Source organism: Mustela putorius, unplaced genomic scaffold (genome assembly GCF_011764305.1).
Source record: "Mustela putorius furo isolate JIRA1106 unplaced genomic scaffold, ASM1176430v1.1 tig00000129_pilon_pilon_pilon, whole genome shotgun sequence".
NCBI classification, from domain to species: Eukaryota; Metazoa; Chordata; class Mammalia; order Carnivora; family Mustelidae; genus Mustela; species Mustela putorius.
The window spans coordinates 23,722,193-23,744,219 of NW_025421290.1; the positions used below are offsets into that span (position 1 = coordinate 23,722,193).

A 22,027-nucleotide genomic window follows, 5' to 3' on the forward strand; every position below is an offset into this window, starting at 1 on the left:
AGGCTTTGGTGCAGGCAGAAGGGCTTAGGCAATGTTCTTCCCATGGGCATGGATGGATCATTGGTTTTTGTTTTGCTTTGTTTTACAGCTTTTAAAGAGCCTTTAATTTCAGCTGGAACATGTGCTATGAAAACCGTTTAAATATTTCCCCTTTAACTTTCAGGAATAAATGTGGATGTGTAAATCCATCTTTGGGTATGATATGTAAATTCAGATATGATAAAGAGCTGGCATACATATGCATATTATTTATATTCAAACTGATTTATGCTTATTTGTGGCAGTACCTTTGGTCTGTTATGTTTTCCAATAGAGATCTTTTTAAAGATTTTATTTATTTATTTATTTGACAGAGAGATAGCACAAGTAGGCAGAACGGCAAGCAGAAGGAGAGGGAGAAGCAGGCTTCCCGCTGAGCAGGGAGCCCGGTGCAGGACTCGATCCCAGGACCCCGGGATCATGACCTGAGTGGAAGGCAGCCACTTAACCGACTGAGCCACCCAGGCACCCGCCGATAGAAATCTTTATAGGAGAACCTGCAAGCCAGCACAAAGATTGTGGTCCCTCCCCAATGTGTCTCTCGAGTCAGCCTGAAAGGGTCTGCTTGTTGTGTTGTTGTTGTGTTTGTTGGGTTGTTGGGAAGTTGCCTTCTCATGTCATGAGCCCACCTCCTCTATCTGCTGCCCCTGAGAGATCCCAGGTGGCCTTGATGGACATCCTTCATTCATACTGTCTGAGAGCACCTACCCACGTGAAGCTTGCGTCTGGCTGGTCACGTGACACAGAGCCATTGGTATGAAATCCTAAGTGAGTATCCCTAATACGTGGGCTGCTGTCCTGCGACCTGGGAGCCCAGTCTGGCCAGTGGCCTCCTGAGAGGATGGCACGGACATGACTGATCTTGATGACTTCCTGGAGCGAGCAGTTGTTTCAGATTGAGAACATTTCCATCGAGGGCCGCTTTGGGGACGTCTAACAGAAGAGGTGACGGCTCAGACCAAGCCACACAGGTCAGCAGGGCTGTGCCACTCAGCGCAGAGGAGAGCTTCTTCCTGGACAGGTGCAGGCCTGGGCTTCCATCTGCCAGCAGGTTCTGGAGATGGGAGTGAGCTCTCTCCTCCAGTTGCCAGGGGCACTGGCCACGTGGAGAGAGGACGAATGTTGCCCCACCTGGTGAGAGACAAGCCATGGATGCACTAGTGGAATCGTCTGGGTGCCAGGGCAGCTGGCCAGGGCACCTGACCAAGGCAACAGCTCCCAGGAGCGAGACAGGGAGGGGATAGAGGACTCTAAGGAGATCCTCAGTCTGGGAGTGACATGGCTGGAGGGCTCTGCTGGAGGCCAGCTCTTCCAAGTGGCCTGGGAGTTTGGGAGGATACACACACACACACACACACAGAGTCACAGTAGAACCTAAAGGATGAATGAAGCCATAAATAAAGGACTGAATGAACTGAACATTCTTTCTTGGGAGACTCTTCCTAAGTATCACGTGGGAAAGGAAATAGCAGAGGTGGTTTACACATGAGGATAATGACACTTACTCAGGTTGCTGTAACTTGTACTTTTCCACTGATGCAGAAAAGGACCCTTTGCCAAAGAATGTCCTTGGAGTGGTTCGATGTATTTTTCTTTCTGTTATTTAAGTCAAATGTAGTTAATGTAAGCAGTTCAGCTGGGAGCTGGGAGGTGTGATGAGTCTTCCAGCCCTGGTGGAACCCCAGGGTGAGAAGAACATTCTAGCTTCTGCTCCACCAGGTTTGTAAGCTCATGGTGGTTTTCAGGGGGGTTGGTCATGGGTTGCTTTTAAAGTCCACACACCAAAACGGTCTTGCCAGCACGTGGGCTCAGGAAATCTGTCTGGGGGCCTTGAAGGCATTCATGTCTGATGGTCGTGGGTTCCTTCATTCATTCAATAAAAAACTGTTGAACGTTTGCTATGGACACAGAGTCCCACCAGGTATGTTTTCAGGATATAAAGGTGAGACACGCCCTTGGCAAAACTCCAGGGACTCACAGGGTTCTCAAAAAAATATGTATATCATGACAATCCATTTGTTGACAGAAATGCCGTTGGATCAAGTTAATTCTTTAATTCAGTAAAGGTGGTGGAGTCCTTTAAAAACTGCACTTTCCAGATGTAGTTTCTAGGCTTGACTGTTTTGCACGTGTCTGTGTGTGTGCACGCACGCCTGTGCCCTCTCCGGCTCCGCACGCCCTTGGGGAGCTCCGTCTGGTCCACTGGCTCGGGTTGGTTTCTCCCCGCAGGAGTCCGCCAGCCCATTGTGTATGTCAAAAGTTATACAAACACGAGAGTCTTGGGAACTTGCTATCACCAAGTCTAATGGCTCTTCTCCCCTGGGGTCTCTCTCACCCTTGAATCCCCTCGAGGCAGGAAAAAGCGTGCACATTCCAAAGGCGCTGTTGTTCCCAGGGTATAGTTGCCATCCATCACTCCCGGCCGGAAAAATGTAACCATGCCCTGGCCGATAGTGGCAGTATTTATTATCCTAGTCTTCGATAGGGATTGGAGCATGAGCGGCTGGCGGCCAAGCATTATTCTCTGGTTCCCCTGGGAGGCTTTGCTGGGTGGGCAGCACTGAGGGTGGAAGGGAGGCCAAGGGCAGGGGCAGGAGCTCTTGCAGCCAAGAACAGGCTGGGTTTCTGCCACGAAGACTGCACATCGTCAGGTGTCAGGGTAGATCGAAGGCTGCACCACCTGGGAGCCAGGTTCTTGGAAGCTGCATGTTAGAGGCCTGAAGGCTGGTTTCCCGAGATGCATAGACATCTGATCCTGTGGGGTGGGCTGTGGGTGAGTGGGCATCGTTGGTATTGATGCGTTCAGGGGGGTGGTGACCATGGTGGTATCACCTGAACCTGCCTTGGTGATGTGACCCCTGCCATTCCTGCACAGTGGGGCGTGGAGTCAGGTGGGCAGGGAGGTCTGGGCTCAGCTCTTGGCTCGGTGCTATTCACGCTATCAGCAGAATTCTCCCATCTGTTAAGATGGAGGTTATGAGTCCCCCTCGCAGGGTTTGTGAGAATAAATATGGTGACATCTGTGCCGTGTCCTGTATACACACGACCTGTGCACACAATTCGTGCAGACCACATAAATACAGGACGTGCAGACTACATTTGCAGGTACGTATGCGCGCGGCTTATACACATGACCTGTGTGCACCGCGTATGCATGCTCCACGTGCTGGGGGAGTGGCTTTCAGTGTTATTTCTAATTGCTTGTGGTCCTTTGGAGAAGGCAGGCAGCCCCCAGTGCAGGAGTGAGAGGAGCGAAAGGCAGGTGCTCTGCTAAGGTACAGAGGGGAAGGGGAGGTTGATGAGGGGAGGCACTGGGATACGGGATGTTTGATGGATTCCATGCGGCGAATTAATAGATGAATGTTTAGGGAAAGTCCCCTCCTCCAGGTGGAAGTGAGGGTGCGGTGTCGGGAGGTTGTAGCGTGGGGAGAAAGGGCAGAAGAATTTGCCTCCCTTGAAACAGTTCTGAGTGCCGAGGGTGCATACCAGATTTGGCGAATGTGGCCACACGTATGGCTTGGTCTCTATGCTCTGAAGCTCTTGATTAGGGGGAAGGGGTCGACTTGGACACAGGAAGCTGCACACTGCCAGCCAGCCAGCCAGCCATACGCAGGCAGCCTTGCAGAGAGCCCCAGTGTTGAGCAGAGGGAAGGAAGAGATCAGTCCCAGGAGCTCTAGAGTGGAGTGGGGGGAAGGCTGCAGGGCTCCGTGGAGCTTCCGAGAGGTGCAGGCACCCCAGACTGAAGGGTTCTCATGGATGGCTACAATCAAGCGACTTCACTCCTAGCTCCCTTTGGCAGGAGATGTTTATTTTTCTTCTGTTATGTTCTCAGAGGTGTTTCTTCGACAGGTACACAATAGACCCCCGTTTAACACGTGCATGAATACGCCAAAGACAAAACATGTTTCTAAATCAAGTCCTGGTTATTATCAAGGTGACCTGCTTTCAGAAAGTGGTGGGATGGGCTGTCAGTAGACTCCCCCAGGATGTGTGTTCTCTTCTTTTGTAGATTTTCTTTTGTGGATTTCTGGGGGAGCAGACCAGGTCTCCAAAAAGGTCAGTGTCTCCTAGGGGTATCCATCAGGGAGATGCGTCCGTCTCCTTGGATGTAGCCTGGAGACATTATCACCTCCTTCCCAGGACAAGCAAGAAGCTGACACCCTTGGTGGCTCCAGGACTCTGGATTAATACAGGTGACAGTCTCTGGACTATGTCTGTGTTACAGATGTGGACGAGTGTGGAACGGATTCTCACCAGTGCAACCCGACTCAGATTTGCATCAACACGGAAGGAGGGTATACCTGCTCCTGCACCGATGGCTACTGGCTTCTGGAAGGCCAGTGCTTAGGTAACAGCTTGCTGGGCTCACAGAGACTCTTGGAAGTTCATGGTTGCTAGGGGTATTGTGAAATGGGGGCATAATGTGGTGGCTTCAGGGCATTGGGCTTTTCTTTGTCGGGGGAGAGATATAGAAGGCAATGGAGCCTGCACTGTTCCTTTAAATCAATCGAGACCATCACCATCAATGTCCTGGTTAGAGTGTTTAAATATAAGTTTTAAGGGCTTGTATTTGATTTCACCTAGACCTACATCCTGCCTCCAGGAAGTTTATATCCAAGGCGGAAAGTGATAGAGGTGTGAGGATTATTCCGTCTTGGTGAGAAATCATGTTAAGAAAAGGGACCACTTTCTTAGTCACAGAAATGTCCCAAGTCTCAACTGTGGGTCCGTAGATTCTAACGCCTCCTCCCATTACTTACCCCACTAGCTGTGGTCTTTTTATTCCAAAGGAGTCAGTCATCACCAATTGAGAATTTCACCCTTGCAGTTGGCATTCGCTATATGATCTCTCTGTTTATTTTTACTGGAGGGTTATTTGCCTTTCTTCCCCTCTGGTTTTGGTTTCGGCAAGTAAATGAATTCATAGCAATCTCTAGCTGTCACTTGAATTCTATTTCTAGGGTGTGATTTCTATGCTGTGTTTTCTTGGAAAAGCTGTACCAGTTCAAGTTCTCTAAGACCCTGTTCTCGTGCCCGAAAATCAGTGCTGGAGGAGCGGAGAAACAAATCCAAACAACATCATGGAAACAAAAAAAAAAAAAAAAAAAGAAAGAAAGAAAAAGGAAAAAAAGTTCTTTTTTCTAAGACTCCCTTGATTAAGACTTGAATGCCAGTCCGCTCTAGAGCCTTGTCTGAAGCATCTTTAGGGCCAGATAAGCCAGACTAGACTTGGCTTGGTTCTCCTTTCCAGGCGTGCTCCAGGGAACTGGCTGCACATGGGGACATTTATGAATACGATGGTCACTGTGCATTTTAACGAACCTTAGCTATTGTGGAAAATTTGATGCCACTGATTTGAACATAAGCAGATCAGTGTGAGTGAGTTATTTGTACGGCAACTTAATATGTCGGCTCTCAGAGCTGGAAGGGATGTTAGATATTATGTCATCCAACTTTTATAGAGTTGGAAACTGAGACTCAAAGAGGGGAACATTTTGAACAAAGAGTGAGTAGGGTCTAAAATCTGGATCCTTTGGTCAGTCCAGTTTTTTCCCACCACCAGGGGGCGCTAGAGAGGATCAGGTGAGAGGGACACAGGCTCCATTGTAGAGACTTTGGGGCTGGGCAACACTTCCCAATCTAAGGGGGGCCAGCAATGGGGCATTTCTCTCCTTGGGAGGGCTGGTCTCTACCACAGGGCTTGACGCTTTGGGAGGGATCCTCCTGGAGGCCTAACCTGGTGCCACACACTCAGCCTGTTCCCACTTCACACTCAAAGTGGAGACCTTTCCTAATTGTGGCTGAATTCATGCCTTCTCCTGACCAAACTCTTCTTTCCCTTTCAAAGCACAAATCCCATCACCATCTCCCACCCCTTTGGTACACCTTGGGAGGCATTGCTTTTGCAGAAAAATGAGGGGTGGGGGGGCTGCCTTTCCCCCAAGGTCTCCCTTAGGTGGAGGAGGCCCTCCCCCCCCAGCCCCCCCAACCCCAGCGCTGCCTCCCTGACCTCGGTGACGGGCCCAGTGGCACCCTGGGAAAGGTCAGGATCAGCAACCGCCCAAGCCACTGTGCTTTCCCAGTGGGAACTGCAGAACACTCAGTGGGCAGTGGGATGGGCTGGGTTAGAAGGAGCTGCTGCTCAGAGAGAAGACAGACTCACAGGGGCAGGGCACAGCCTCTGAGGGGGCTGAACACCAGCTAAGGTGGAGGTGGGGTCCTTTCTGGCAGTGGGTGGTAGAAACCAGGCACAGAGACAGACTCAGAACCAGTCTCCAGAACCCAGGCTGGGTGCTGGGTCCAAGGAACTGGAGTACTGGGGAGGGAACATCTGGCGGAGGTTGGGGATAAGATAAGGACCAGTTATAGGTGCAGTGAGATCAACTGGTCATAACAGGCAGTCATATAGGGTAAGTCTGGGGTCTCCATCTCTAGGCTTCATTCAAGGCACCCTGTCCCAGAGGAGCGAATTCTCTTGCCCATCAGCCCATTAACTTGGGGGTATTGGGAAGTGCTTTCCCAATGACATCAGGCTCCCCATTGACGGGTACATGTTAGCAGGGAGGGCATACTGCCCAGCTCTGCTGAAAGGCTTCATTCAGCCACAGAGCCGCTTGCTCAGGAAAGGCCAGCCATGGCTTGGGGGAGGCATTTTATCCAGAGTTTTATGTCTGCTCTGGTGCAAGCAGGAGATCCAAGGCAATCTCTGGCATCCTTGTGTTACTGGATCATAGGTCTCCAGACTGCTGTGTTGCCCTGCTTTGTCCTGACCTACACTTGCCCTTGTTCCTGAGCGCTAGACAGATCATTGTTAATGGAGCTGGCGAGGAGCCTGTTGGAGCGAGGCTGTGGATTCCTCTTACACTTTAAGCCAACTTGTCCCTTCCCAGGGCTGTGTGACATTTTTACAGAATCTTAGAGTGAATTTTTGATGTTGGATAAATCTGAGCATGGAGTATTGAAGTTGGATAAAATCTTGGAGGCTGTCTGCCCCATGTCCCAGTTGAAGCAGACATTTCTTCTAGAACTTTCCAGGCAGTTGCAGGTGTTCATGGAACTGACATGCGTCAGGAAGGGTTGTAGCTGGATTGATACTCTGGGGGGTATCCCCATGCCTGATGCTCAGTCCGTACTGTCTTCTCTTTAGTTTCCCTTCCTTTACTGGTCCTGCTTCGAAAGTGATGGGCGGTCTAGATGCCAGGTGTGGCCCTGGTGATTGGGAAGAAGTATCTCACCTTGCTGGCGTTTCTCTTTCCAGACATTGATGAATGTCGCTATGGCTACTGCCAGCAACTTTGCGCAAATGTTCCTGGATCCTACTCTTGCACCTGCAACCCTGGTTTTACCCTCAACGAGGATGGAAGGTCTTGCCAAGGTATGCGATGCCAACGATCCCTTGAACCTGTTGAGAAGCACTAGATGCTGTCTTCTCTGGAGTCTGATGGTTGACGTGGTTATAACGTCCTGCTCCCTGTCACCACGTGCCTATCCCCGCTGCTTACAGAAACCTGAAGTCCAAACCGAAGGTTATGGGAAACATCTCTGAAAGTGCTCTGAGTATTGCTGAGAGGAGAGGCACAGTCATCCATCAGCTAGGGATTATGGTTTCATGGATTTGCTTCTCTCTGTGTGTCTACTTTCCATAAGTAGCCTTGCCAGTTTCTGGGCTAATCGGAAATTTTCACGCATTTCCTGTAGCCTGAGTTCAGTGCCTGATGCTCAAGGGGGGTGGTCAGCATTCCCCACAAAAGCAGAGTGAAATAAAGACACCCCCCCCTTTTTTTGAGAGAGGGAGTGAGCAGAGGGAAGAGGGGCAGATGGAGAGGAGAGAGAGAGAATCCCAAGCAGGCTCCACACCCAGCGTAGAGCCTGACTCAGAGCCTGACGTGGGGCTCGGTCTCACCACCCTGAGATCATGTTCTGAGCTGAAACCAAGAGTTGGTTGCTCAACTAACTGACTGAGGCCCAGCCCTCCGGCGCCCCAAAACAAAGGCATTTTCTGAGTTTTACGTGATCACTTCAAATACTGATACGTGAGTAAAGCAAGCTATATCTCTTCTGCAGTCTCCATCCGAGGGTTTCTTCTGCTTGGGAAGTGCATGGGGGCTCAAGGCTCAAGAAATTCATGCAAAGCCTGCCTAGCCCCGGGCCCGCCCCCCAGCCCCCACCCAGGCCTCCAGCCCTGGCAGCGGCTCCGTCCTGGGTGGAGGTAGCGTGCCCGAGACTCAAAATGAGGTCTTTGTTTGGAGCCGGCCACCAGGTTCTGCAAGGCCCATTTCCTTGTCACACCATTTGAGGTCTGGCGGGCGGGCTGCAAGCCAGCTGGTTGGAGGATATTATGTTTCCATTAGCTTAATCGGATCTAAATCATTGGGTAAACAGGAAGGCATCAGTGAAAGGGTCTGATCCTGGATTCTTTGTAAGTCTTTCCTCCAAAGCTGGTTCTGCTAATTGTTCCAAGAAGTCTCGACTGCGTTCCTCTTGCCAGGAGAGGTAATTTTCTTCGGAGAGCGGAGGCCAGGCCTGGGGGTTGAGGGGCCCTTCCGTCCCCATGGAGCAGGCAGCAGGCCCCTGGCTCCCTTGCTGCTTGCTGGGAGAAGTGACGTAGGGCAGAGGCAGGCTTCTTGGGGCGTAGGCAGGGGGTTGGAAGTGCCAGCCCAGGCTTCTACCCAGAGACTGGCAGGGCGCCTCCAGCACCTCGCGGGAAATAGTCATGCACAGCGGGGCCCAAAGGCCCGGGTGTCCTTCAGGCCTCTTGGGATCAGAACTGTGATGGGGAGCAAGTGAGCCACAGGGCAGTGCCAAGTCCAGCAGCACGCTAAGGCCCAGAAATGGGCACCTAGCCACGAGGAGACTGCCTTAGCCGGGTCCTGGGTACAGCAGGGCCTACATTCTCCACTGAGCTTTGGTCATCCTCACGCCTCTTGCAAGGAAGGGTGTTTTGTGCTCTTGGAAGCACTGCCCCAACTGTTAACCTCATTGAACCCGAGTGATAGCAGGAGTAGATAGGTAGGGCTGTTGCCTGGCTCTGCAGAGGAGGAAATCAAAGCTCAGAGGTGTTAAGCAACATGGCCAGAGTCACACAGCCAGGGGGTCACAGAGCTGAGAGAGCCAAGGCTCCAACCTTCCTGGCAGGCAGGTTGGAGCAGGACTTGGCCTGCAACCACTCAATTCAGAAGGGCACCTGGGCTGTATGGATCCCAGGGGGCAGAGGCCCCAGGGAGAAGGGTTGCTCTGCAGAGATAGCTGAGAGCTGCAAGACAGCAGGACCGGAGCTCCCTCATCCCCGTGTGGTCAACATGTGGCCGGAAGTCAAGGGCACCAGCCCTAATCCCCAGTGGTGCCATCCTGTCCCGCCTGCACTTGAGTCAGAGGCCCCCTGCCATGGCCTTTCCTGGCTTCTGGGTTGCAGAGCCTCCAAGCTCTGTTGGGGGGATTTGTGCCTTGCTGGACCTTCCCTGTAGAGTCCTGTTCCCCCCTGACCCCCCTCCGCCACAGCTCTAAGGCAGCAGGAGGTGTGTGGGCATAGGATTAGCCCTCCCTGTATAGAAAAGCTTCTCAAGCTGTTCCTTGGGAAGGCTTTTCACTTGGAAAACACTCAAATCTCTATTCAGAGCCTTAAGAGGTTTACCTGGACTTTGAAGGGGAATTCTCTCAGCTGGAACTTTGGTCACCGGGGCTCAGGAGAAGGTGTGCTTACAATGCGTCAGTCAACGTCACCGGAGAAAGGGGCTCCTTCCTTCCCCTTCCCTCATCCTGATGAACTGTGCAGAATACATAATTCATAGGTATTACGGAAGGACCCCTGACTCATGTTTCAGTTCCAACTGTGCTCTTGTTAGCCTGGGGACTTGGGCACCTCTCCCAACGTTCAAACAGCCTTAAAATTATCAATGTATCACTGATGTACAATATTATTTATTTATTTGACAGACAGAGATCACAAGTAGGCAGAGAGGCAGGCAGAGAGAGAGGAAGGGAAGCAGGCTCTCTGCTGAGCAGAGAGCCCGATGCGGGGCTCGATCCCAGGACCCTGAGATCATGACCTGAGCAGAAGGTAGAGGCTTTAATCCACTGAGCCACCCAGGCACCCCAATAAACTGCACTATTAAAGGCACATTATTTCATAAACTTTGCCATAAACATGGATACCCCCATGTAGCCATCACCACACTCAAGATGATGAAATATTCCACTATCTAAACGTTTCCCTGTCCCCCTTTTGTGGTCCTCTCCTTAACCCACTGAACTTGTAACACAGGGCAGTGGTCCTTGTAAGGATTCAGTAACTCTGAGATCCTTCTGGAATAATGGGTGGTGTTATATATGAGTAATTGTCTTAGTTCAGGCAGTTATGACAAAATACCACATTGAGGGCCTTAAACCACAGAAATTTATTTTCTCCTAGTTCTTGAGGCAAGAAATCCAAGATCAAGATGCTGGCAAGGTGGGGTGCTTGTGAGGGATCCCTTCCTGGCCTGCAGATGGCCACCTTTTCAGCGTGTGCTCGTATGACAGAGGGAGCGACCTCTCTGCTGTCCATTCTTATAAGGGCACTAATCCCACCATGAGGGCCCCACCTGTATGACCTCATTTAAACTTAATTACCTCCCAAAGGCCCCATCTCCACATCCAGTCACGTTGGGGGTTAGGGCTTCAACATAGGAATTTTGGGGGAAGGACACAATTCAGTCCATAATAAAGAGAGTTATTATTAGAATGGTTGTGGTTCTTTAGTTGTTTACCTGAAACATCAAAGCCAGCAGGAGCGAGGGAAGAGCTAATCAGTGATAGAAGGCGTGAGATGGTGGGAATGAGCAGATGTTGCCTGGAAGTTTCTGTGGGGTGAGCCTTGGGGACCAGACTTATTAGGAGGGTATATGTGTACCTGTGTCCACATGGATATGGTGTGTGTTGTTTCTACCTTGCCCAACTTGTGAGCAAGGAAGGACATGTGAATGGAGGACTCTGGGGTCTGAGCTCTAGATCTGGGAAGTCCTGGGTGGAGGTCTTTGGCGCCTGTGAATCTGGTCTGGTACCTGTAGATTTTGTTGCCAGTGCATTTTCTGCCTCATCATTGGGGATTTTCTGTTGTGAGAATGGTCAATAATGATCTTTCGCTTTCCCTAGACGTGAATGAGTGTGCCACTGAGAACCCCTGCGTGCAAACCTGTGTCAACACCTATGGCTCCTTCATCTGCCGCTGTGACCCAGGATATGAACTTGAGGATGATGGTGTTCGTTGCAGTGGTAATGGGCTTTGGCATTTGGAGACTTCCATCAGTCCTAGGGGGTGGAAGGGTTGGCGGGGTGGTGTGGAGGACAAGGGCTTCCTTCACAGGTGTTTCCTCTGCTTTCCCAGACATCCCCAGTTTGGGACATTTCCCCGCATGGTGGGGTCACAACCACACAAAGCAGAGATGAGTCACTTCCCAAAAGGTGGAGTAGAGTCCCCTCCCTTGTCATTTGATGCCTAATGCAAAAACCAGCAGAGCTACCTTTAGGGTCTGACAGGGCTTGAAGAGGGAAAGGAGTTGCCCAATTCTGTGTGTTGGTTTGAATTATCTGTCCCTGCCCAGCATGACAGTACTTGTAGAGGAAAGTGACTTTGGTATAATAGCATATCTCACAGGGCAGTGTTGGCGGAGGTACTGAATGGGTGATCATATGGGTAAGTGAAAATACTTTGTGAACTTCTAAAATCTCTACAAATAATCAGTTCTTGGCTCCAGGACTGGCACGTAGCGTGCACATCATCAACAGTTCTCAAAGCAGTGAGTAAATGATTGAACGTTGAATTAATTCTTTTTTTTTTTTTTTTAAAGATTTTATTTATTTATTTGACAGAGAGAGATTACAAGTAGGCAGAGAAGCAGGCAGAGAGAGACAGAGGAGGAAGCAGGCTCCCCGCTGAGCAGAGAGCCCGATGCGGGACTCGATCCCAGGACCCTGGGATCATGACCTGAGCCGAAGGCAGCGGCCTAACCCACTGAGCCACCCAGGCGCCCCGAATTAATTCTTAATAATTTGTGTGAACGTAACATGGTGGCTTTGTTGGCCTTTTATAAATTCCTTCCAAGACTGAGAAGCTATGATTCTCTGCCAGTAATTTCTTGAGAACTCTACTATAATTTTCTTATTAAACCTGTAACACGGAACTTATAAACACAAACTCTTGAGAACAGGGATGGCATTTTATTCCTATAAATCCCTATAGCATTCCTCACAGAGCCATGTACAGCTCATTCTTTCTTCTATTCTTCCTTCTTTCCTTGTTTTTTTGTAAATACTGGATTAAAGTAAACTCCATTCCATCCACTTTTGGCATCCTGAGCGGTTGTGAGTTAGCACAGTCCAAATTAATGATGCTTCACTGTATTTTTCAAAATAAGCGAACCATACCCTAGAGCATGAACATCTTTTTGTCCTGCTGAATGGAAAGTTTCTTAATCCTGGGTTTCACTGTGACAGGAACTGACCCAGGTCATGAATGGGACTTGTCTGGTAGCTTCACGGAGTATGGGGGTGTTCTGGGGACAGAGTTCTCTGAACAATTGAGCACCTTTCCCTGGGGCCCAGAGAGCCGGAGGCCCAAGTAGGCCGTTGTAGAGAGTTTAGACAGATTAAATGTCAGTCCTAGAAGCTAATAAAATACCTTCAGGCATGAAAAGCTACTTTCTTCCTAGATTTCAGGTCCTCCCATGGCACTCCTTGGGAAATCTGGGCCAAGGGACTAAGAGGGGGAAAGTTGAGCATTATGAGATTGAGAGCGTTTGTTTCTGCCGAGGTCCGTGTACATCCACAGGTGTTTACTGACCATCTTCAGAGGTAGGATAGGAGGGTGACTGGAACCAGACAGAGCCAGGTTCAGATTCTAGTTCTTTCCTTGGCCATGTCAATAGGGTGGTCATAAAGATGAAAAAAGCTGGTGTACCTAGGTGCTGTTCCACGTTAGTTGACTTTCTCTAGGTGTGAGTGCAAAAGACTTCTGACTTTACAGAGATTTTACATCTTTGGTGGTTTTGCAACACTTTCCAGTTGACTCACTTTACCCGAAACTGCCATCTTCTCCACGTTCGCCATGGTGCCCACTTTTCTAAGACATAGAGTGACCCCTGGCCTACTAGGGCCCCTCCCTAATAGGAGGGGGAGGTGGGTGGAGGGTGGAGATGGGTGCTGCCATCTCCTCGGGGCCGGTCCTGCTTAGGGGATGCCCCCCAAACTCAGAGCCCCTTAAGTCCTGAGCATAATTGCTCCGGGAGACATTACAGCATCGGGTGGATGGGTCATAGGATCTGGAGGCTGGCTGGCTGGCTGGCTGGCTCCAAATACCAGCTTTCCTGCTTACTCGTTATCTGTGAACTTAGTCGGGTTACCTAACCTCTGTAAGCCTCAATTTTTCCTCTGTAAAGCGTAGCTAGTAATAGTGCTTCCTTCAGAGGGCTGAGGAAGGATTAAGTCAGATGAGGCCTGGGGCGCCTGGCTGGCTCAGTCGGTGGAGCGTGCGACTCTCGATCTTGGGTTTAGGAGTTTGAGCCCTACATTGGGTATAGAGATTACTTAAAAGAACTTAAAAATAAGATCTTAAAAAAAAAAATGCGATAAGGCATATGAAACATTTAACCCAGCCCTTGATACATTACAAACACTCGGGAGCTACAGGTTTTTATTATTGCTTGTACCAGAGGCATGGACCAGAATCTACAAACATAACAGGGATCCAGGGGGAACACTCTCTGTTGATGGGCTGGGGCCAGAGCCCTGGGACCCTACAAGGTCCTGGGGGAGGCGGAGGGGAGCTGCCAGAAGCAGATCTTGCCTCACTGGGCATGCTTTGACTTTTCGCATCAGCATCCCCGTTCTGCTGGCTCCGAGCCCCTCGCCTGGAGACCCGTGGGAGAGATGGGACGGAGTTTCTCCTTCCCTGATGGGAGAGGCGTTGGGCGTGTCACACCCAGGATGAGCCAGTGGTGGGGAAGCCGCCTTATTTGTGCTGACACCCTCCCTGGGCGCTCCCAGGCCCCCGTGGTCTGTGAGCGAGAGAACAACCCGAGGACATGTCACATGGGGAAACTAGTGAAAGCAAGTTTTCGGGAAACAATAAATGAAAGAAAAACATGTTTTCTTTGGCGCGCCTCTCAAATGAGGCTCAAACAGGGGCTTGGTTGCCAAACTCTGTGTGCGACGAAGAGTTGGCTCTTCCGAGCCGGCCTCTGCATCAGCTGTCAGGGCCAACATGGTCAGTGGCTCTGCCTTCACGTCCCCTCCTCTGCAGTCAGAGGGTCGCCCAGCTCCAGTTTCCCAGGTCCCAGTGGCCTCCTGAGGCTGGTGGGCCACCCAGGGATATTACGCTTGCTCACCCCAGGGCCGCTCCAGAATTTTCTCTTTCAGGGAGATATTTGGACACAAAGACATTTTAATCTAATGGATATCCCCTGGCCTCCTGGATATGTCCCTTTCAGTTGTGACTTTAGAAATAACATTTCTCAACGTTGGGGTGATTAGAGGGGCACTGGCACTGGTAGAGTTGCCCTTTTGGAAGACTGGGGCCAAGGAATGTTTTTTTTTGGGTTTTGGAGACGTGCTCTGCACCCAGAAAACTCCAATGGGCAAACAATCCTGCCCCTGGAAGTGGAAGGTACATTCACCTGCTGGGAAAAATACGTCTGTAGTGAGTGGATAATGTAGCTGAGCCGGAGGTAGTCATGTAGGGGAAGTTTGATGGAGACAGATTTCAGCTCCAACAATGAGAGCTGTCCAAATGTCAGTGGGTGTCCTCAGTAGGTAGTGAGCTCCCTGTCACCCGAGTGTGTGAGAAGTAAGATGGCAACTTTGTAGCCACAAATGTACCATCATATGTGTCAGGAAGGTGTAGGAGTTGGAGGAGAAAAACACTAAGCCCTCAGGTGATCTGATTATAAGCAGCAGGTGTGACTTGTCTCCCCCAGACATGGACGAATGCAGCTTCTCTGAGTTCCTCTGCCAACATGAGTGTGTGAATCAGCCCGGCACATACTTCTGCTCCTGTCCCCCTGGCTACATTCTGCTGGACGACAACCGAAGCTGCCAGGGTAAGGCTGTCCAGGGGGGCCTGGCTGGGGAATGTGTGAGGTGTGGGCTGGCTCAGGGGGTCACCTGGATGTCTTCACCTGGGGAAGGTGGCAGAGATGAAGGCAAAAGGAGGTTCCAGCGGCTCCCAGAGGGCCAGGCTCTGACCTTGATGTTCGGCCTTCCTGTCTTGTGACCCATACTTTGGCTTCAACAAGGACATGGCTACTCTCTCTTCTGTCCTGAGTTCCCCAGAGAGAGGTGATCTGTCCAGTTTCCCTGACCCCTCAGAGGAATGCTCCAGACCCAACCAAGGCTTCACTCATGGACCTTGCGCCAGGCCTCTGGGAAGGTAGTCTAGTTAGTGTTTTTCTACTGACTCCTCAGAGAGCAGATGCCAGAGACTCACACGTCTGACTGCTGTGTGCCTCAGAGAATCAGGACCCCAGGCTGTGAAGGGGGTACATCTCCTCCAGATCGGCTGCTTGGGCTGATTCCCACTCCCACGGTCCACCCACTGGTGCCAGTGGAGAGGCTGGAACTGAGCCACTGACCTATTCCAGCTCCTTGAACTTACCTTACCCGAACATCAAGCAAGAATTCTCTGTGGCAGTGCTGGACAATAGAAATATAAAGTCAGCTGCTAAATAGGAGCCTTATAGAAGTAAAAAAGAAAGAGGTGAAATTAATTTTCAGAATTTTTTTTCATGTAATACTTTTGCAATATTATCATTCCAACTTGTACTCCATGTAAAAACTGTTGATAAGATGCGGCATTCTTGTTTTGTACCACATGGGCAAGGTCTGTGTATCTTTTCCATGCACAGCACATCTCACCTTGCACTGGCCACATTTCCCATGCTCAGTAGCCATCTGTGGCCGGTAGCTGTCACAGTGGAAGTGTAGTTGTGTAGTAAAGACCCAGCTGCAGCACCGTCCTGTTTCAGCCTCTTACCTACCCTGCATTTCAGATATCAATGAGTGTGAGCACGGAAACCACACGTGTAACCTGCAGCAGACGTGCTACAATTTGCAGGGGGGCTTCAAGTGCATTGACCCCATCCGCTGCGAGGAGCCTTATCTTCGGATCAGCGATAAGTAAGTCATTTGAGAAATGTGTGCATGAGGGAGGGGTCTGGTTCAGGAGGAGAAATGGGTGCATGAGGGAGGGGTCTGGTTCAGGAGGCTGCCAGGGTGGCGGAGAGGACAGTGCCCCGGCCTGGCCTGTTGGCTACCCCTCGCCCCCACACACAGAGGTACATCTGCCCTCCCTTCTTGCAGTGCCACCTTTCCCGCCCTGAGCAACACCCATTCCTTGCCCTAGAGATAAAGGGATGAATCAGACCCATCCATCTTGTCCTCTAGGAAGGAATGCAGCATCTAAGAGCCATTTGTGGCTTACCAGGGTGCTTCCTGCTCTGAACAAAATCTGGTAAAAGAGGGTGAAGCGGGGCAGGCGGAGGGTCCATCACTGCAGACAGCTTCCCTCCATGCTATGAGCTGTGCTTCCAGCAACGTTTTGGCTTCTGGTTCCAGGACCCTTCGGGACAGAACATAGAGTTGGCTGCTCTCCCTGATCCCATGGCTGGTTCTCCCTGGGAACTACAGGGCTGCCCTTGTCTGTGGCCATGGACTGACCCGGTTCAAGGCACAGCACTGAGCTAGTGTGGCTGGGGACATTGGTGACATGCTGCTGAAAGCTGTCTGCCTCCAGGACCCATTCCTCCTGACTCCAGTCACCCCCTTCCAGCCTGTGCCCTTGTCCATGTGTCCTGTGCTCCTGGCAACCCAAACGGGACTTGCCCTCACCTTTACCCATGCCCTGGAGCATCCAGCCTCCCAACTTTCGCACACCCGCTTCCGCCATATGGAAGGCATCCCTCCCGCCGCCGCGTAGACAGATCGGCCCGTCTTTCAGATCTTAGCTGCGGTACCCCCGCCCCCAGCTGTTTGTGAGCCTCTTCAGCTGCCCTCCATCATCAGGCCCGCCTGCAGGCTTCTTAATTTAGGAAGCAAGTCTTGTCTGTGGGACATGTGACATTCCAAGGGGCCATTTGGGCACCAGGGACATTTTGGCTTGGCTATTTTGATCAGCCTTGAAAAAACAAAACTTTCAAAATTATTTTTATGAGTTCCTTGATCCAGTGTTCGTCCAGCTCCTGGTACGTGGCAGACGCCTGTGCCGGGCACCATGGGTTTTTTTTTTTGCCCTCGTGATAGAGGAGGAGAAAGACATTAAGCAAATTGGCTTGTAAATGAAAACATAATCATAGATTGGGATAGGGGCTACGAGCCAGAGGAATGGGAATTTATAGAAGGAATATGTAGGTTGGACTTGGTGTAGACTGGGGAGTCCAGAAGCTCCTCTGAGGAAATGGCATTTGGTCTGGGATGGGAAAATGAGTCAACGGTGGGGTGGCCGAGTGGGAGAGGAGAGGAAAAAGCGTGGGCCAGGCTTACAAGGTAGTGGAAGGCTGGCTATCTTTAGGAGATGGAGGAGGTTCGATTGCTGCCGCCTAGTGAGTGAAGAGGGCAGTGATCGGAGGGAAATTGACAGAAGCCAGGTCCCCTGGGTTTTACAGGCTGAAGTGGTGTTTAGTTTTTACTCACATTGCAAGGGTTGGCCATTGAAGAATCTTAAAGCAGGACGGAGGCAGAGTCTGGTTTTTTGACGACGGGCGCTCTGGCTGCCATGTAATGGTTTGAACCGGGAGGGACCTATTGGAAGGCCATCCTAGAGGTCCAGGAGAGACCAGACGGTGGCCTGAACAACAGCGTTGTGATAAAGGGGATGGTGAAGGGTGGTTGGACCTGGACTGTATTCTGGAGATAGAACCAACCAATGTTTTGAAGAGAGAGCAGAAGTTTAGGGAAAGCCCCAGAAACAAGACAAGGCCGACGCCCAGTTCTGCCCATCAAGGCACCGCACCTACAGTCGTCCTCATCCTGTTGTGAACTCTCACCCCTAGGGGGAGTCTCAGGGATGAGGTGAGAGATTGGGGTGGTTAGGGAGACATCAAGCGGCCTCTACAACAGGACTTTCTTGGGAAAGGGAGTCAATGGTTTCACGTTATGAAATGCTGTTACTAGTAAAGATATTTGTGTCCATGATTTATTTCTCCCATGAGAACAGGAACTATTTGAGGTCAGGATCATATTGATCCTTGCAATTCCAAGGGTCTAACATTGTGTCTTATAGTGAGTTTAGTGAGTTCTAAGCTCTTGTTTATCAAACAAAAAGATGAAGGGATGTTCTCCACAGACTGTGCGAAGTGCTACAGAGAACGTCCACGGGCCACCGAGTTCCTGTCCATCTCATGCGATTTCTCACTTTTAGAATATCTTCATGAGTATGTACGTCTGGGGAAGTAAAGGGCGACACGACCAGCAACGCCTTTTGCCAAATAAATACATGAAAATATAAAGTGCGTCAGAGAAGATGCCAGCATTCTTCAGACCAGACATCTAAGGCTTACCCTCTAGTAGCAGGAATATCTGAGTGGTCAGAATAGGCCATTCTCTAGGAAACAGAAAGTTCACTTGCATCCTGGTGAGTTTGTAGATGAGACCCAGGGACTGAGAGGACCTACAGTTACAGCATTCAGATGTCAGAAGTGGGGTGGCCTCCTTTTCAGTGTTTTAAGGGAGGAGGTATGTACAAAAAACATCTGGAAAAGACTTACCGCATTCTCGCATGATTTCCCTTCCCAACAGCCGCTGCATGTGTCCCGCTGAGAATCCTGGCTGCAGAGACCAGCCCTTTACCATCCTGTACCGGGATATGGATGTGGTGTCAGGACGCTCGGTTCCCGCTGACATCTTCCAAATGCAAGCCACGACCCGCTACCCTGGGGCTTATTACATTTTCCAGATCAAGTCTGGGAACGAGGGCAGAGAATTCTATATGCGGGTAAGAGGGGCTGGTCACCGTCTTTAACAAGGCTCATGTTGTTAACCTCCCCCTTTCCTCCCTCCCCCCGGGGCTTCTGGAAACAGGTCTGAGAGCAGCTGAGAGGGGTGAGTGTGAAGGGAGAAGAGGGAAGCGGGTGGGAGTCAGGACTTCGAGGTTCAGATTCCTGTGACTTTCTGAGCAGCCTTGTGAAAACTGCTTCTCTTTTTTGAGTCTCTGGATCCTCATTGCCTGCTGTCATGGGAACTTAGGCCGAGGTACAATCCTCTGTCCTGCCTGGAGGAGGCACTCCCATATCCTGTTATCCATCTGCTCATTTGACAAATGTTTATTGCCTACTGCATGCTTCCAGAAACCGAGGCTAGGGTAGTGAACAAAACACTGCTCTTGTGCCACTTCCATCACAGCAAATGTAAAGGCTTGCCTCACAGAAGCTGCCCAACAAAGTAGGACATGGTGGCTCTTTTAAATTTAAATGAATTAAAATGAAATGAAATGAAAAATTAGGTTCTTCCCTGGCACTAGCACATTTCAAGGGCTGCGTAGTCACCTGTGGCTGCTGTGTCAGCCCCGATAAAGAACATTTCTGTCATCGTAGAAGTTTGACTGGATGGCACTGCCTTATCTGTATCAGGAACACACGTTAGAACACACGTCCTCAAATACATTCGCCTCGTTGTAAATTCCACACACAGACCCTGTGCCCCTGCATTATGGAGTTTCCCTCCTGCACCTCTTCTGAGCGAGGTTTTTCACGTTTCAGTGTGAATCGGGGCACTTCTCCAAAGACCGGATTCCAGAGCCTCCTCTCTGGAGAAGCTCTTACAGAAGACGGTGGTTGAGGCCTAGTGTATCGGTTTCCTGTGGTTGCTGTGACAATTTACCACAACTTTGTGGCTTAAGACAACAGATACTTATTTTCGCACGGTTCTGGGAGCCAAGAGCTTGGACTCACGTTCACTGAGCTGAAACCGAGATGTCCCAGAGCCCTGTTCCCTTCCTTCCGTTCTTGGCGGCGGCCTGGCCTGCATTTCTTGACTTGGGGCCGTGTCCCTTTAGCGTCTGCCTTGGCGGTTCCACTGCCTCTGGTTCTGTGTGTGTCAAGCCTCCCGGTCTCTCCTAGTCTCCTGTGTGGCTGGATTGAGGGCCTGCCCAGAGAATCCAGAGCCAAGATCCTTTGCTTAATCCCAGGCTGAGATCCCTTTTTCTTATAAAGTAATATTTAGGGGTTCTAGGGATCTATTTACAGGGCCTGAGATCTCTGGGGGCCACATTTCAGCCCCCTCTACCCAGGAATCTGCATTTCTAACAAATACAGCATGCGGTCCTCCAGGGGCGCTGTGGGAATCTGTAGACCTATGGAAGCTTCTCCACTTTGAAGTGGGCATGTCTCAGGTCTCCACCTCCCTCTCCCTGCCTGCTGGCAAAATCCTCCAGTCTTTCCCTCTGGGCCTGGGATGATCTAAAAGTAGGGAAGTCTCAGAAGCAGCCGTTAGAACAGATTAGAAAAGGTCCCAGGGGCTGGCATCTTGCCTGTATGCGCACTATGTTTTTGGCAAGACCCTAACAGGACCTGGTCCCATGTAATAAACTGATCTATGGGACCCAACTTCTGCAGTCCAGTGCAGTAGGGCCAGAGGCTTTGGGGGAAGATGTGGGGAGTTAAAGGTAGAGGAGCTTCTGTAATAGGAGAGGGATAGAGCTGTATTTATGTCTGTCTTTTCTCCTCCATCCAGCGGGAACCCATATCCCGTGAGCCGAGGCAGCCTTGCTGCCCGTGGGAGCATAAACCTAGCCCTCTGGCGTTCTCCAGTTTGGCCTCTCTCGTTCCTACAGACACAGCAGATCCCACCCATAGGGCACAAAAATGCCCGTTTTGGGGATTTAAAATACCATCAGTGAGACCTCTTGCCTCTTACCTATTTTCCCCAAGCAGAAAAGAAGATCCTTAGAAGGTGACCTTGCCAGGACAAGAATTTACTCACTAGAATAGCACCTGCTAAAACCCTAGCATGTGGCTGACTTGTAAGAGGTACTCAGTGATGCAGGGGAAGCAGATTGTCCTGCAGGTGGAGGAGGCGGGAGGGAGGACCCTTCCTGGAGGCTTCCTCTCAGACTCACATTGTCCCAGCTCCTGAGGGACCCTTGAAACTCACAAAGCTGAGCTGTATGCTTGTGCCCTCTCAGGACATTGGGAAGGGCCCTCATTCTTTATTATTTATTCAGAAGAGGCTGTCAGGACTCCAAAGCTGAAGGAACTTGGGGACAGGGAGGTGGCTCCTGGTTTCTCTTTCTGGCTATGCCCAGGAAGAGAAAACAGGCTCTGCAGGGGGACCCCGTGCAGCCACGGCTGTGGGGGCAGGAAGACAGGGAGAAATCTGCCGGACAAGGCAGGCCTTCCACGCTCCTGTCTGTCCAAGCTGCAGTTCCATCGTCAGGGGACACCCATAGTTGTTTTCCGTGGGTACCAGAACCAGGCTGACCCACTTCACTAGCCTTCCACAACTCACCAGTTCTGTCACCTCAGGCACATTACCTAACCTCTCTGGGCCTCAATTTCCACATCTGTAAAGAGGGGATAGTACTTACTTCAGGATTAGATGGGATCATCTACTCAGCCCAGTACCTGGAATACAGGGCGGCTGTTTCTATTAGGCCTGTAGGATTTGGCAGAGGTGAAACATTCAGGAATCTTTTTTTCACTTGCTGGCTCCAAACCTGTGCACACCTGGGCGCCATCTAGATTAATCCAGTGAGACTGGCAGGTGTTTTGGGTTACTGCTGAATCGTCTCCTTCTCCCATATCAAGTCCGAGCTAGTTTCAGTGGAAACCTGTCTCTCACTCAGTGTAAAGTTTCCCCCCTTCCCCTGTTCAGGAGTGGGGCAGGGGTGGAGGGGTGGTAGGCCTCTGTGCCGGCTTCCTCTTCCCCTCCCCCCACTGACAGTGCTGCCTCTGGCTCCTTCTCCAGGGTGCAGGGGGTGTTACAGATGATGGGAGGGGTGCATTAGGGGGACGGGGTCTTGCTGGC

At 50.8% G+C, this 22,027-nt stretch overlaps 1 protein-coding gene across 2 annotated transcripts in view; it reads left to right on the forward strand.

Annotated features, from left to right (window-relative positions):
* Nucleotides 1–22,027, forward strand: part of FBLN5 (fibulin 5) — a 73,794-nt gene that overhangs the window by 46,277 nt on the left and 5,490 nt on the right. For both annotated transcript variants that reach the window (XM_045071177.1, XM_045071174.1), the window contains 6 exons: nucleotides 4,266–4,388; nucleotides 7,299–7,415; nucleotides 11,171–11,290; nucleotides 14,989–15,111; nucleotides 16,060–16,186; nucleotides 18,803–18,998. In XM_045071177.1, the coding sequence (XP_044927112.1) occupies nucleotides 4,266–4,388; nucleotides 7,299–7,415; nucleotides 11,171–11,290; nucleotides 14,989–15,111; nucleotides 16,060–16,186; nucleotides 18,803–18,998 (806 nt within the window). The remainder of the gene's footprint in view (nucleotides 1–4,265; nucleotides 4,389–7,298; nucleotides 7,416–11,170; nucleotides 11,291–14,988; nucleotides 15,112–16,059; nucleotides 16,187–18,802; nucleotides 18,999–22,027) is intronic.